The 17,431-nt window shown below is 40.9% G+C and overlaps 1 protein-coding gene across 3 annotated transcripts in view; it reads right to left on the reverse strand.

Annotated features, from left to right (window-relative positions):
- Adamts12 (ADAM metallopeptidase with thrombospondin type 1 motif 12) overlaps positions 1–17,431 on the reverse strand; it is a 334,703-nt gene that overhangs the window by 24,891 nt on the left and 292,381 nt on the right. The window contains exon 24 of one of the 3 annotated variants that reach the window (XM_078017188.1): positions 7,881–11,711. The exons of the other annotated variants lie outside the window; for them this stretch is intronic. Within the exon in view, the coding sequence (XP_077873314.1) occupies positions 11,542–11,711 (170 nt within the window). The 3' untranslated portion in view covers positions 7,881–11,541. Of the gene's footprint in view, positions 1–7,880; positions 11,712–17,431 lie in introns of those variants that run through there. 3 annotated transcript variants of the gene reach the window in all.

Raw genomic sequence — 17,431 nt, forward strand, 5'->3', positions numbered from 1 at the left:
CTTAAACTTTCATCCATGTCCAATCCACAAGGGCCAAGTCAAGCTAATTTAATCTCATGATTCATTAGTTCATCCATTGTGTGAAATTGAAAACAGTCACAAGGCAATCACCTGAACACAAATTGCCATTGTGTGCAGCCTTAGCTTTACTGCAGTTCCCCATGGCTCTAGCCACTGGACTCCATTTGCAAATTGGAGAAAAGTGTTTCTGCTTATTAGCTGATCAGCACCGCCATTGTCTCCAACTCTTAATTTCTCCTCACAAGGGGCTTCTTTCATACCGAGACTTGGTGCTGATTTTAAGTGAGAAATATCAGCTCTGATTTGACAGAGTACAGTAGCTTGTCTCTTCCTGAAGGCAGCCACCAAGGGGTAGTCTGTGCATGGCCGGGTTCATGTTTTTTACTAAAGCAGAGGCGATGACCTGGGACCTTATGCAACCAAGTGGTTTGGCCATGGATGTTCTGATCTGGATGAGGCAAAATTGGAAAAGTTTTGGGAAAGAGGGACAACTTAACACAACAGGAGACATACCCTTTTCTGGGATTATTCCCTGAAATCAGATGCCAGAGATGTATCATGAATAGACCATGATGGAGGCAGAGGTGACAGCTTGCAGGCTGGCCTCTTGGGATGTGAGATGATGAAGGACACTCAAGCCTGGGCTCCCTGCCTCCCAGAACCTCTCACTGTGGGTGGACAATTCTTCATTTCTGATTCCAGAGCCACTATTTGTGTTCCTGTGAGTACTGATGGTGTATGTTTACTATTTGGGGATGAGGGTGTATCATAAGGCTGCCTGGCACTGAGAAGGGAGATAGGACAGAGGAGACCATCTATTATTTAGGTCAGACCTGGAAGGCATCAAACTGGACAACTCAAGGCAGGAAAGATTCAGAGTCAAAACCAAAGGATTATGTAAAGTCTAATCTTCCAGACTGGTGTGGTGAGAGTGGGTTACGGGTGGCCCACATTCAAAGTCAATGTGCATCATCTTTCTCTTCCATGGTAATATCAGATGCTTCCCTTGTGATTGTGCTCTGTGTCCTTTCATCTCCCAATAGCCACCCAATTTTCCTACTTGGGTTCTTCAAAAGCAGAGCCTTAGATGAGGTCTTGAATACAAATCATTTATTTGGGAGATGATTTCAGAAAAAAAAAAAAAGAAGCAAGAGAGCATGAAGAGTGAGATGTAGAAGAAGAAAACCTAACCTCGGGGTAGAGGTTGCTGCTTTAGGGACTGAGGCTCAACAACGTTGAGGCTCCTACAAGATGTGCAGAATCCCTCACATTCATGCAACTAAGGATGGGAGACCACTGCTCCATCCCCCTTTACCCACAGTCTCATCGTCCATTAGCTGGAGTTGTCCCCAGTGTTTTTATCCATCTTACGTTCAGAGATGAACATACATGAGTGTGTTTTGAAAGAGAAAGAAAACAGATACATGGCATGTGCATGGAGCATAGGGTCTCTGAGCTCACATGGAACTAAAAAGGGCTTTTGGCAATGTGACATGTCTGCTTCATCAAAGACAGGTTTGAGCAGTGGTTCTTAAAGTATGCTGCTCCAGAACAGTTACATCACTGTTAGCTGAGACATTAGAGATGCAAATTCTTTGTCCTGAAACTTTGGGAGTGAAACCCCCAAAAGTCCCTTGTGTCCATTCCTCCTTGATCTTTACTCCTACACAAATCCTGGAGATAACCACTGTTTTAGATTTTTTTTTTCACTGTATGTTTGTTTTGCCAGTTCTCAAAAAAAATTTTTTTTAAAGAATTACATATTATCTACTTTTTGGGGTAAAGCTTCTTGCACTCAGTATAATGTTTTGAGATCCTTCATGTTGTTACATTGTCATCAGTTCACTCCTTTTTATTGCTGAGTAGTATTCCATGGTATGATTATATGACAGTTTATTGTTTTACTGATGGACAACAGAGATGCATATAGCTCTTTGTCATTTTAAATAAAGCTGTTATACACCTTCTCTTTTGTACTTTATTGGTGTATTATGATCATACGTCATAGCGGGGTTCATTGTTACACATTTTCATATGGCATAACACAACTTGGCCAATTTTATTCCCTAGTACATTCCCTTTTCTCTCCCCTGGTCCTCCTCCTTTACTCTGCTGGTCACCCTCCTGTTTTCATGAGATTCTCTCTCCTCTTGGTTTTCCTTTTTTCTTTCTAGAAACATACAACCCATGGCTTTCTGAGCCTGGCTTATGTTGCTTAACATAATGATGAGCATTCTTACAAAAAAATTTGGACAGGTACCATATGTTTTTCAGGCTAATGATTGTAGAACATTCTGAATGCTTCAGCCCTAACCCCTATGGTTGCTTAATGCTGTATACTGTGGAGATCATGCTAATGTAATGGCTCTCAAACTTTGGCAAGCACATGGTAGACTTCTTGTGCTCAGGAACACACCAGACACCACTTTAGCACTACATTTGGAGATAATTTGAAATAGAAAAATCATTGGCCAAAATGCCAGAAACATGGCACTAAATAGATCTTGAAAAGGACGTTGGTTTACAGCATGGAACTGAAGCAAAAAGGCAGAGCATCACATAGTTGGAATTCAGCTGACGTTATGACAGGGGTGACTCAAAGCCTTCACCACTCTGCACATGTCTGTGAACCAAGGCTATGATTTATCTTAGGGTTCAAATGAATTTTAGCAAGAAAGTTAATTTCCAAATATGGAATCTGCCAACAATGAGGATCTACTCACTTTTTCCATTGAAAGGTGACGTCTATGGCTGGGGAGACTTTTGAATGCTTTGACCACTGAAATGTGGTAGAAGTGATACTCTGTGACTTCTGAGGTCAGATCATGAAGCGCCCTGCAGCTTCCATCTGGTTCCTGTGTTCTCCAAGAACACTTGTTTTTGAGAAGCTTTCTCTTGGGCCCCGATTGCTCTGCTGAAAAGTCCAAGCCCCATGGAGAAGTCGTGTGTGAGTGATCTAGCTGACAGGCACAAGCCCCTGTGAGTAAAGGAAACTCCAGACGATTCTGGCTCCCAGCAGCTTATGTAGACCCCAACCATTTGAGTCTTCCCAGCTGAGAATCAATCACACATTGACAAAGATAACAAAGTTGGTCACTAAAAAAGAGTGCAAAAACGTTTTATTCAAGACTCTTGTGATGCAGGAGAGATCCCAGTGAAATCCGAGTGCAGCTTTGATTTTTGCAGAGCTCACTGGATATTTAAGGTGAAAATAAGGGAACGAGTGAGGGTTTGAGCAGACTCAGGAAAGGAAAAAGTTACAAAAGGCAGGTGGAGAACTGGTCCATGTGAATAGGCCCTCTGTGTTGGCTGACTGGCATTTATCAAAGGTAGAGTTCTACCCTCCGGTGGAGACTGGGAGCTGTGGGCCCTGTCCTTCCTGATGATCACATTTCAAAGGAATGGCTTTCAGGTCCCCAAGAAAGACACTTCTGGGTTGGAGGACAAATGCATTCTCATGCACACAAGCACACACACACACATACACACACATGCGCGCGCACACACACACATTTTATACCACTCATACGGCAAATACTACATGTACCTCTCCAAGGATCAGAAAAAAGATCCACAATTATAAGGTTTTAATGAATGCCCCTAAGAAAGGGGAGATCAGGGGCCCCTGTCAGGCGTTGGCTGGAATTGGCAGTAAATTCTTGGGCAGTCTCGAGCTTTTCCAAATGGGAACATGGGAGAAGGAGTGGGGTTGGGTCATCAAAAGGACTGTGCCCTAGGCTGTTAGACATCGTGCTAGCGTTCAGCCTGGTCTCTTAGTGCGAGGGTTTGGGTGGAATTGTCTGTGCTGAGAATTTTCAGTCCTCAACACCACGGAGCAGAGACAAGCTGTCCTTCTGTGCTCTGTCGAAATCACTGCTCCACAGATGTGAGTTCATGATGACACGGTGACTGTTTTTGCCACAGTGGTGTGGGGGTAATTGGAATGCAGGGATAGTAACTGGAAGAGTGCCGTTCTTCTGATCCAACAGAAGGAGCCCCTCCGCTTCCTGCCACTGCCCAGTGTAAACCAAGCAGCCTGTTTAAGGGCCTCCTTGGAGTCGGGGTCTGAAGAACACTCAGCAGCCGGTTACCACGGGCTGAAACTGGAAAAGTGCCTTGTTTTTCTTGGCATTCTGCCCATGGAAGAGCTCCAGGGTGCTATGGAGTGGTGGTGAGGGACAAGTCGCCAGTCTTCAAAGCTTTATCCACGATTACAGGAAAAATAGGACCAGCAACCCTCGAATGAAGGGGTTGTGGTAAGGAACTGTATAGGAAAGGAGGGCCAGGGGGTGTATAGTCGGGTTTTCACTATGGATATATTCTAAGAAGTTACTGTGTCACAGATTCTCAGCCGATCAGACCTCAGAGGACACTGAATTCGGTCTTAATCATTGCCACCACTAAAGTGCACCTAAGGCAGAGGAGATACTTGGGGCCAGACCTGAGTGCCCCCCGACAACTGATGAAATACTTTTGAAGTCTCCTATTCTATTTTAAAAATTTATGCTTCACACCCTATAATATGTATTTTATTTCAAAACTCCTTCCATTCCCCCAACACTGGATCCAGAAGTTACATTCTGTTTTCCTATAGTTTCAACATCCCTTGGACACTTGGACTTTGCTCAACACCCTCCTTCACAAGGACAGCCATCCACAGCTCCATTTATTCATCTTTATCAGGAATTTACTAAGAACTATGGATAAAAACCGGGTGCAGTGGCATGTGCCTGTAATCCCTGCAGCTCGGGAGGATGAGACAGGAGAACTGTAAGTTCAGTTCAGCCTCAGGAACTTAAGAGGCCTTAAATAAATTAACAAAAAAGTAAAAAAGGGCTGGTATGTGCTCAGTGGTTAAGCACCCCTGGGTTCAATCCCTAGTATCAAAAACAAACAAGCAAAAAACTTAGGGTATAATGATGGATTAAGAAGTGCTCTTGCCATCAGGGAGGCTGATGGTTCACTGTGAGAGACATTAATGTAAATAAATTGTTCTTAAGACTTTCCCACAATCCATAGCTCATTGGTGGTGGGACTGAGACTTAGCATCCAGTTTTTGTGCCTGTAGTTTAGTCTGATTAATTCCCCACCATACCATCTCTCCGTGAAACAATGGAAAGGCCTTGGGAATGGATTAACAGCTCACATTAGCAAAGCGGAAACACTGAGCTCTGAGTTTGTACCCTGGAACCTGCATGGGTGGGTATTTCACAGGGGTGCATTGTATTTCCAGACACGGTTGATTCTGGAAGGTTGCTTGAATGTTTCTGGTACCTGTAATTCATTGTTCATGACTGGCTAGGATGGTTACTTTTGGTCTGTGTGTTGGGTCTGAATGGCTTACAAACTCCAACCTCCTTAACTTGCCATCAATGAATTTAATCAACATATTTTTATTGAGCACACATTATGTGCCAGGCAGTGGACTAGGTTTACACATGGAAATACGAAACCATGTTTTCCCTTTCTTGAGAGGACCGAGTCCAGAGGTGGACCTAGGAGTGGCACCTAGGCAAAAGTCTTGTTAGCAGGACCTCTGGTCCTTGCCAGCCTGGAGGGCAAATCACAGTAAAGGGTTAACATTTCACTGGTTCTATGCTCACTTCTGAGGGATAGGATTCCAGTCCTTGTCGACTTCTGATAATTCTGGGTGCAATGAGAGCACGTCTTCTGTGGACTAGTCTCTGCGCGTCTTTCTCTTCTGAAGCACTGTCTTGCTGTCTTGCTGCAACTGGCTGTGGGGATGTCTCCCACTTGCTCCCACAGCCAAAGAAGCTCTGCAGTCATGGTGCCAGAGCAGCCACCATCTCTACTGGCTTTTGAGCAGGAGAGCTCCCAGCTGGCTGATGTCGGAGGTCACGCTCCAGATGGACCGTCCTGCTGTCCAGGAATCCCTTGACACTGCCTCAGCCCAGGAACCGCCTCTCATCACTACAGAGGCTGCAGCACTGTCCCTGAGGACCCTGCACTTGGCAACATGAAGTTATAGCGCCCCCTAGGCATAAAGTGATAGCTGCTCTAACACTAAAAGGAGGGAGTCTGGCCACGGACCAGGGGGAGTGAACATAGAGGAAATGGCTGCATCGTTGATGTCTGTGTTTGCTTCTACAGTACTTCCAAGTCTTTCATTAGGAACTCAAAAAAAAAAAATCACATCATTCTTTAAGAGTTTGTGAGAAAGGAGCCATATTTAGATAAGACATCTCCTTCCCCATTCCTTCCTTTCATTCTAAATTTACCTCCCTTCCATACAGGCAAAAAGACTGTATTCCCAGGGGGAATATTTGGATATCCCTTTGGGGTCTTTACGCCCCTGCCACATGCTCTGACCAGTGCAGGAAGAGTTGTTGATATCGATGGCCATGATAACCCAAATGATTAGGTTAGGGGGAGGAGTCCATCCCCCTCCCCCTGTGCCCCCCTCCCACGTAGGCCTACAGTCTCCCTGCTGTCTGCCATGGTGGAGGTGGGGGGATAATCATAAAGGTAGGAAACCCTCTTCCATTTACACCCAAGATATACTCCCCAAGCCTGTGTCACCATTAGTAAAGCTGATATTTTAAAAAAATTTTTTTTTAGTTGCAGATGAACCCAATACCTTTATTTTGTATATTTTTATGTGGTGCTGAGGATTGAACCCAGTGCCTCACACATTAGGTGAGCGCTCTACCACTGAGCCCTAGCCCCAGCCCAGTAAAGTTGATATTTTTTTGATCAACTTTATGTCTACTCTTAGTCTAATTTGAAACCTCAGTTGGAAGTGGATGATGAATCCAAACCTATAACATATTACGTTTCCATTTTTCTTGCTTTTCATTTATTGTCCTAAATCCAAGGATGGGAACACCAGAGTCCCCAGCAGCCAGCCTAAGACTTGGGAGCCATGACATTATCGTCTCTCCCCTCAAGGAGGCTTTTACTGAGCCAGTGGGTCTTGAATTCTGTGCATTTCCCCCCTTCTTTTGAGCTTTTCTGACTACATCTCAAGTTCTCTTTTGAGGTTTAAATTTTAGGTTAAGCTCAGTTACTCAACCCAGTACCCCTGCTACTGGTAGTGATAATATTTTTAGGACGGGGTTTTTCAGTTTCAGAACCACTGATATTCTGAGCCAGGTAACAGTCTGGATGTTGTCCTGTAGAACACACAGTGGCATCCTTGGCCTCTGTACTCACTAGAGGCCAGTAGCACTCTCTCCCCCATCTCTAGTTGTGAGAATTCAAAGCATTCCAGACTTGGTCAAATATCTTCTGAAGAACAAATTCACCCCTGATTAATGGTCATAGAATCATTTTTACGGTGCAAACAGGAGGTACTCATAACCTCTGTGATGCCTGCTTGACTTTAAATAGATTTCCTACCACCCCATTCATATTCTCAAGCATTCTATGAATCAGCTATATGATCCAGCCAGCACCTCTGTCTCTCAATTCTATTCCATCTCTGTACTTACAAATTCTACCTTTACTGGTGTACTGTGTTTGAAAAATGATCAGGCTCCCAAAGCAAATTTCTCTAGAGGTGAGTTATTTTCTCTTAAACATTATATCTATACTTAGGATAGATGGGAGAATAGGTTATTCTAGGAACTGCATGTCTGAAAACTTAGATTCAGTATTGTGGGGAATTGTAGGCATTGCTTCAGATTGTCATATAAAAGACTGTCAGTTGTTGCACATTCATGAGAGGAGACCTAAGTCCTATTTCACCTGGGATGTGACTCATCTGGGCTGTGGTAGAAGAAATTCTGAAAGGAGCGTGGAAGGGAGAAATTGATAGCATCCTCCTCTGGGTTGCTAAGCTCCAAGGTGAGTGATGGGAGTCTTGCAGGAGGGGGAAATGAATCACATGGAAACACCAATGAGTTTGACCATTTATTGGTGCCACACAAAGGCAGGCTATGATTACAGTCTGACTTTAAGTACTGAAGCACCCACCAAAGTACCCCTCAGGGAGGCCAAGACAGAGGGCTGGTGAGGCAGCTTAGAGACACAGGGAGAGCAACAGGTTGGGTCATGGGTGTCATGCAACTACTTTGAAGGACAATGATAAGTAGAAATGTGCTTTCCCACCATGTTATTTTTAATGATATAACTTAATAATACTCAGAGTAGCAATATAAACAGCAAGAAATATGCTGGCTAGGTTATAGCACCAGGAAGTTCATGTCGTGTGGTCTCTCCTGGGAAAGTGAATCACTGTGGATTGAGCACCAGATAAGCCTTCTCAGAGCTTCATCGTCAAGTCACAAAGGATAAAGCTGAGACCTATACTCTCTGGGGTAGCAATGTGTAACTTGTAGAGTTTGGAGGATTATAATCAATTCCATGGTCTAAAATAATACAATCCCTCACACTGTGTTACTTAACGGAGGGTATCAAAAACATCCCCTTGACTGTCAGAGAGCATCTCACTGGATGCTAGTATAGACTTGGCTGTCTCTGGAAATGGGATGATGATGCACTCTTGTTTAAGAAAAGCTTTCAAAAACAGAGCATCCCTTCACGAGGAGGGAAATCCTTGTACCATGAAGCCATTTTCTGACTTTAAGAAAATACTATTAAGTTTCTTAGAATATTGTTCTTTCATGGTGTACTTATATTTTGGTGTTCAAGAATTAATCCACAACTTTTTAGTGAAGAGCTAACTCTATCACTGTGGAAGGCAATGTAAACCAAACTGTATTTTAGAATCCTAATGTATTTATGCACCACGCCCTGTAGTAGCCCTCTTGGGTTAGATAATGTTCCCAGTGTCTCTTGGCATACTTCTCACCTGCTCGTCCAAGGTGGGGAGAAAGGAGGATCTGGATGAAGTAAAACAATAATTCTGCTTTGTGTTGGCCCCTGTGGGCATCAAAGAAATGAAGACACCATCCAGATTCTTGCCTTCAGAGTCTTCCTGTTGATCTAAGGCCCCTTTACTACTGCAAGCACAGGGATCTGCCTGCAGAACGCTCATCGCTGACCACCCGTAGCTGAGTGACTAAAAATAACTCATGGCAAGGACACATGATGCATGACAGACAACTGTCCCACCACGCAGCCTCAGTACAGGAAGTGAATGTCCAAGACTCAGGACCAGGGGCCAAATTTCTGCCCTTGAGAAACGGAGAAAGATCTAGAAGAGAGCACCTGGCCAGACCCCCTACCCAAGCACATGTCTACCATCTTGTTTACACATGGGTCATAAATGACATGTTCCTTTTTGTGTTTTGGGAAATCTGACCTCGTTTGATTTGATGAAGTCAGTAGGAATCTGGGTTTGTTCCTGAGGTTTACAAACTTGGTCATACCCAGGTCTCTGATGACACGTATCTGATGCTATGATATTACAGTATCAGATTGAGTTAAATCAATATGACTTACTAAATTAATTCCCTTAAAAACCTATAATACACTTCAGGGACAGTTTTTGTGAATTACTTCTTTAGGAAAAATCAGATTATCCTCCATTCATATCATTAACAATTTAAGTGTCTTCTCTCAAAACTCTTATTTCACCAGAGACAATCATCGACCAGCAATGTTTAAAATGTTTAAAAGACAGAGAATGCAAGAACATAGTATTTACCTAGAAATAAATTCCTTGGCTTTAGGAAAACACTTTTACTTTCCTCCTGGTTCTGTTCTATCCTGAATTTCAACCCAAGTATAGTGTTTTATTTTCCACAGGAGTTTATCAGAATAATATACACTAATGGCTTGAAGAAAAGTAAAAAGCAAATAGTATAAACTGTGAAGTTCATGGTATCTAAGCAATAGAATTGGCATTGACCAGCAACACCCATTCCACACTTATCAGAAGATGTCCCTGTGGAAGTAGTCTCACATACTCCTATCCATTTGTATGACTATTTATTTATATTAGTTCTGCCACCATCTAGATATTAGCACCATTTTTCAATAGCACCATTCTGCTGAATGGACAGATAACTAAAGAGAAATAGGGGATTTGTGTCTCATGATTAAGTGTATCTGTGCATGAGTATGAAAATATGCTGCCCATTACATGAAGGCCACACCCCTCCCCATATCAAGAATTGGTTCTGAGGTCTTCTTCCCTTGGGGCTTATACTCCTCCTTCTACCTTCCTTCTCTCCAAGTTCAGGACCTCCCCTTAGAAATTGGTTTACCTGAAAATTTGCTCTGGATTCAAGATCACAGCCTACTTGTCTTCTGATCACCTGATGGAAGGTAGGAACATCCAGAATAAGAACTTTAACTTTCATTTCAGTTTTTTGGACTCTCCTGACTTGCCCCTACCCACAAGGTAAATATCGGTATTTTCAATTCTATTTTTTTTGGGGAATTGCTGAGGATCAAACTGAGGACCTCCTGTATGCTAAGTCCTCTGAGCTACATCCCTAGCAGTAAAAGACCTATAAAAGTAAACTTATGGGTACACTGAGGCACAGATAATCATTACATCACTTTGAACAGTTTTCCCCCCTTTCAACTTAAGGGGGGAAAGTTTGCACTAATTTCTTGTACTTAATACGATTTACTTGGTTTTTTGAAATACTGTCATGCAGGGTTCTTTTTCCTGCCCTAGGGGAGGTGAGGGTAAGTAGCAGCCTCGTGCTGGTTGTAGTGATCTTTGTACACCAAGACAATATTGGGACCTGAGCTTGTGACACAGGCAGGCACCAGGAAGAACAAATGAAGCAGGGAACCTCACTTGCTGTTCTATGAAGGAATGGGTACATGCCAGGAGAGTGGGAGGAATAAAGGGCTCACATTTCCTGTCTTTTGCTAGAAAGACGGACATCAGTTCAAGATTTTTGCATAGAAATTGTCCTCAAGTTGGGAATGTGTTCTGTGTAACCAGCCTAAACTCCTTAGGCTGAAGCTGATATCTGTGTCCTCGTAGTCTAGGGTCTTAGGGCTGGCACAGGACACTAAACAGTCCAGCTATGGAGTCCTACAGGGATTGAGGGGTAGATTGAGGGATGCGGTCAGCACACTCTCCTCCTGTCCTCAGGAACACTGGGCAAAGAAAGCGGTTCTCTCCTGGACGGATGCATGAAAGGAATGTTCCTAAAAGCTCCCCATGACCTTTTAAACAGCAGCTGCCCCAGGCAGGTGGGGGGAGAGAATGTATTCTTCAAGGTGAATTTAAAAGATGATTTGTTCCCTGGGTAATTATGGCTCTTTTTTTCTGACACTTTTGAGGTAGACTGGGAAAAACCTGGTATGTTTTCATCTTTAAGGGGGGGAAAAAAACTCATCATTTCACACACCTGCCTAATCTTTCACCTTTTGTAGGAGCTGATCCCAGGTGATGTGGGGTTCTCCTAGATATTTTACCTTCCTATCAGGGAGCACCAAGGGTGAAAGTCCCAGGCTTCCTGTGAGGGACATTCTGTGGCTAGAAGAACGCAGTTGTTTTGTTTTGTTATGACCCAAAGTTGAACCTGAAATGTGTAAAGCAAAACCTCAATGACGTGGCCCCCAGGACCCAAATATGTCCCAGTCAGCAGGTTGCTGCAGTCTAGGGTGGAGGGTGGCTTCCTTCTGGACTTAGAAGGGCTTTTTGAGTGACTGTTGCCTTCTTTGTCTCTGGGTGTGGACGTGTGCCTGGGGGCATGAGACGCAGCACTGAGCCCTGATGGTGGGCACAGAACATTTCTTCATGACCTTCAGTGTCTGGCAGAAACTGGCTGACAGCCTGTCATTGGTGCAAAGTAAATCTGTAGGCAAAGAAAAAAAGAGAGAGAGAGAGAGAGAGAGAGAGAGTGGGGGGGGGGGTCAGGGAGAAAAATTAGAAGATTATCCTTTGTAAGTAAATGAGCACAACTTCTACTCATGTCAAGCTTTATATGTCTACCAAAAAAGGACCTGTAGCTATTCATAACAATAGAAGATGTTCAATGGACATTTGCTGTTTTTTCTTTTTCCATATTTTTTATTGGTGCATTGTAAGCAACAGTGGAGTTTGTCATTCCATGTTTGTATATGCATGTGATATAACAATGTTATTTGGCCAATTCTGTTCCCCAGTATTTCCCCGTTTCCTCCTCTCCCCTCTCCCTGCGGGTCTCTTTCCTGTACCTACTGATCTTTCTTTTCTTCTTATGAAATTCCTCCACCTTTCTTTCCCTTATCCTGTCTAGCTTCCACCTATGAGAGAAAACATACAACCTTTGACTTTCTTTCTCTATTTTCTTGCAAATTACTGGTTATGGGCTGAATAAAACTTAATGGCTGATAAAACTCTGCTGTGTTTATATAACACATTTTCTTTATCTTTTCATCCATTGACAGACACGTAGGCTGGTTCCATAGTTTGATTATTGTGAATTGTACCCCTATACACATGGGTGTGCATGTATCACTCTCGCATGATGACTTTAGAGTAAATGCTGAGGAGTGGTAAAGCTGGGTCACCAGGAATGAGGGCTCCATTCTTAGTTTTTTTAGGTAACTCCATACTGATTTCCACAGTGGTTGTACTAATTAAGAATCCCACCAACTTTTCTCCTACATCCTCTCCAGCATTTATTATTTTTAAAAAATTCTAATTTGTTATATATGACAGCAGAATGTATCACAATTCATATTACACATATAGAACACAATTTCATATCTGTGGTTGTATAGAAAGTACATTCACACCATTCATGTCTTCATACATGTACTTAGGGTAATTATGTCCATCTCATTCCACCATCTTTTTTATCCCCTGGTCCCCTCCGTTTCCTTCCCTCTCCTTTACTCTATTTAGAATTTGTCTAATCTTCCCATGCTCCCCCTCCCAACCCCACTATGAATCAGCCTCCTTATATCAGAGAAAACATTCCACATTTGGTATTTTGGGATTGGCTAACTTCACTTAGCATTATATTCTCTAACTCCATCCATTTATCTGCAAATGCCATGATTCTATTCTCTTTTTTGCTGAGTAATATTTCATTGTGTATATATACCATATTTTCTTTATCCATTCATCTACTGAAGGGCATCTAGGTTGGTTGCACAGTTTAGCTATTGTGAATTGTGCAGCTTGGGAGCAAATTTTTACCACTTGCACATCATAGATAGAGCACTAATCTCTAGAGTATATAAAGAACTCAAAAAACTAAATACCAAAAAATTAAATGACCCAATCAATAAATAAGCCAAGGAACTGAATAGACACTTCTCAGAAGAGGATATATAATCAATCAACAAATATATGAAAAAAATGTTCAACATCTCTATCAATTAGAGAAATGCAAATCAAAACTACTCTTAAGATTTCATCTCACTCTAGTCAGAATGGCAGCTATGAAGAATACAAACAATAATAAGTGTTGGCGAGGATGTGGGGAAAAAGGCACATTCATACACTGCTGGTGGGACTGGAAATCAGCATGGAGATTTCTTGAAAAACTTGGAATGGAACCACCTCTTGACCCAGCTATCCTACTCCTTGGTCTATACCCAAAGGACTTAAAATCAGCATACTCCAGGGACACAGCTACATCAATGTTTATTGCAGCATTTATTATTGTTTTTATTCTTGATGACAGCCATTTTGACTAGAATGAGATGAAGTCTCAGTGTAATTTTGATTTACAGTTCCTTAATTGCTAAAGATGTTGAACATTTTTCATATACTTGTTGGCTATTTATTATTTCTTCTTTTGAGAATTGTCTGTTTAGTTTGTTCAATTATTAATTAGGTTATTTGAGGCTTTACTGGTAAGTTTTTTATATATTCTGGATATTAATCTTTTGTCAGAATACTAGATAGTAGAGATTTTCTTCCATTTTCTAGGGTCTCTCTTCACATTCTTGATCGTTTCTTTTGTTGTGTAGTTTTTAAATTCGATGTCATCTTACTTGTTAATTCTTGGTATTATTTCCTGAGCTTTAGGAGTCTTATTGAGAAAGCCATTGCTTGTGCCTGTATGTTGGAGTGTTGACCCTATGTTTTCTTTGAGGAGTTGCAAAGTTTTTCATCTAATTCCTAGGTCTTTGAAACATTTTGAGTTGATTTTCATGCAGGGTGAGAGACAGGGATCTAGACTCTTTCTTCTACATACTGATGATCAATAATCCCTATTCTCAGTACCCTTTTTTGTTGTTGTTAGAAAATCTGTTCTTTCTTCAGCTTATATTTGTCTGTGGTGATTTTTCCTTTTTTTAATCTCTGATTTTATTAATTTGAGATTTCTCTGTTTTATGATAGCAGTTTGGCTAAGGGTTTATCTATCTTGCTTTTCTTTTCAAAGAACCACCTCTTTGTTTCATTGATCCTTTGAATTTTTAAAATTATTATTCTCTATTTAATTAATTTCATCTCTGATTTTGTTTAATTAATTAACTTATTTGGTACTGGGGAGTGAACCCTGGGGTGCTTTACCATTGAGCTATACCCCCAGCCCTTTTTCATTTTTATTTTTGAGACAGGGTCTCACTAAGTTGCTTATGGTCTTGCTAAATTGCTGAGGTTGCCTCAAATTTGCAATTCTCCTGCCTCAGCCTCCTGAGCTGCTGGGATTACAGGTGTGCTCCAGGGTACCTGGCTCTTGGCTCTGATTTTAATTATTTAATTATTCCTTTTACTGTTTTTGGAATTAAATTATTAAATTAATATTAATTATTAAATTAAATTATTCTAGGGCCTTGAGAATGCATCATTGGGTTCTTTATTGTGATCTTTCTGATTTTCTAATGTAGGCACTAATAGCTGTAAACTTTCCTCTTAGAACTGCCTTTATAGTATTGCAAAGGTTCTTTGATATTGCATCTGTATTCTCTTTTGATTCTAAGAATTCTAAAAATTTCTCCCCTGATTTCTTCTATCATCTATTTATCATTCCAGAGTGTCTTTTTCAATCTCCATGGGTTTATGTAGTTACTGTGGGTTTGTTTTTAGTGTTGATTTCTAATTTTATTCCAACATATTCATGTAAGATGAAAGAATTATACAGAGTTTTTTATTTGCTAAGAGTTACTTTATGGCCTAAAATATAGTCTATTTTAGAAAAGATTTCATGAGTAGCTGAGAAGAAAGTGAACCCAGCTATTGTTGGATAAAATATTCAAGAGATGCCTCTTAAGTCCATTTGATTTATAATATGCATTAGGTCAGAAGAGGCTTTGCTGAGTTTATGTCTAGATGACCTATCTATTGTTCAGAGAGGTGTGTTGAAATGACCAATATTATTGTGATGGGGTTTATCTGAGTCTTTAAGTCAAGTAGTGTCTGTTTTAAGTAATTAGATGCACCAATATTGGGGCCATAAGTATATACTATCAATTATATCTTCTTGTTGGATTGCTCCCTTTACCTGTAAGAAGTGACCTTCATTGTCTTTTCTGATTTATTTTGGCTTGAAATCTGCTGTGTTGGATATGAGAGTAGCTACCTCTGCTTGTTTGGGGGCTTCATTTGAATGATATGTCAATTTCTATCCTTTCAATTTCAGTCTGTGGCTGTGGTTGTCCTTGTCTATAAGATGAGCTTCTTGCAAACAGCATATAGTTGCATCTTATTTTTTAATCAATTCTGCTAGCCTGTCTTTTAATTGGAGAGTTGACCAATTACATTTAGTGCTATCACAGAGAGATAGTTATTAATTACTGTCATTTTGATTTATTTCTGCTGTTTAATTTGGTTCTGTTTCTCATTTGCTTAACTATTCTTCCAATGTGATTTGCCCATTTGTGAGCTCTGGAGTTGTTTTTGATTTTTCTGTGTGAATATATAAGTATTTTCCATATTGCTGGCTTAGCAGTTATAAATTCTTCCTTACTAAATTTCTCATTCATATCTTATATGACTTCCTTTACAAATTCAGTTTTTTTTGTGTGTGTGTGTTGTCTTTTGGAATTCATTGATCATTTTTATAATAATTCTTTTGAAATCTTTCTCTGGTATTTTATTGACTTCAATATCTTTGGGTTCAGTTTTTGATGAGCTATGAATCTTAGGAAGTGTCATGTTACCTTGCTTTTCATATTTCTTGTATTCCTGTGTTGGTTTTTGTGCATCTGTTGTGATAGATTTCTCTTCCATTCTTATGTATGGGCATTTTTAGGGCACAGCCTTCTCTTGACAAAGTGTTTTGGGATATTAAGTTGTTGTGAAATTTTCAATGTATTTCCAATTTGGTTTTGTAGTGTAATTTGCCTGACAGTTCTTTGGTGAAGATTAATGGATTTTGATACAATGTATATTACGTCAGAGCTTGAGGATCCCATTTTCTCTGTAGGTCTCAAAAGAGTGAGGTCCTTCTTGTTGATCCAGAATTTGTATTGTATATAATAGGCCATGTGGAATACAACCTCTAGGATTGCTCTTCTTTGTTTAATTGCTCTATATGTTTTTAAAGGGTATGGGAACAGCATAGATTGAAACTTTTCATAGGTGGGGAGTTTTTGTGTTAATTCTATATTTTTTTTAGGGGTGGATGTCTATGAGTGGGACTTGGTCATGTGGTTTGGAGTTTTTATCCCCTATTCTTCGTATCACTGAAGTTTGAGCATAGTTTGTGTGTGAAGCAAGGTGTGCTGTCTCTTGGCTGGATTTTGGTTGTAACTCACTAGCAGAGTCTCTACTTTGTGAACTCACAGTGTCCTAGAACATTCTCAGAACCTCACAGAAAAGGCAGAAACAAACCAAAGCAATCATAGCAGTGAACAACAGACAGCATTCAAATAAATACTCGCTGTCTACTATGACATCCACAACACTAATTAACACAAAAACAGGAATGGTGGATCTGCAGTTGTTGAAAATCATGCAAAAATCAGTAACCATGAGCTAGACTAAACGTTAAAGTAAACAGCAGATGTTGACCATACCTTTCACTGTATTAATAACCACAACAACATTAATTGTGGGAGCAGGATATCAAATCAAATAATTCTAAAAGATGATAAGCAAAAGGAAATGGTGACAGGTAAAAGAAAATTTAGACTATTCAAAATGTGAACAGAGAGAAAGCAGAAAAGATGTAGCAGATGATGGCTACAATGAAGGAGAAAAAATGTAAATAAAAAATATAGAGAATAAGAGAAAACGGATATTACAGAGAGAGGAAAGGTAAGAAAGTGAAACGAAACAAAACCCAAAAGGAGATTGTTAAACCCTTCCTCTTCTGGAGTGGCCTGGAAGTTTAGCTGGCTGAAATAGCTCTCAGCTTCTCTTCTCATCAGCATAAGATAGGATGGAATGGGAAGTACTGTCCATTGGAGTTTTGTCAGACAGAACAGATCCATGCACTGCCAGGGTGGGGTTGCTGCAGAGTTCTAAATGGAACGTTCTGGTAGCTGTGGTTTAGCTCTCATCAGGCCTGTGGGACTTTGTTGGATGGTATCTGCCCTGGAGAAATTAGACTAACACACTCATAGGGTTGGACAGATTCTGACCTCTGCTGTGTGTCTGGATCTCATAGGCCTCCCAAGAATTCTTACTCGT

This window comes from Ictidomys tridecemlineatus, chromosome 1, assembly GCF_052094955.1.
Source record: "Ictidomys tridecemlineatus isolate mIctTri1 chromosome 1, mIctTri1.hap1, whole genome shotgun sequence".
Classification (NCBI taxonomy): Eukaryota; Metazoa; Chordata; class Mammalia; order Rodentia; family Sciuridae; genus Ictidomys; species Ictidomys tridecemlineatus.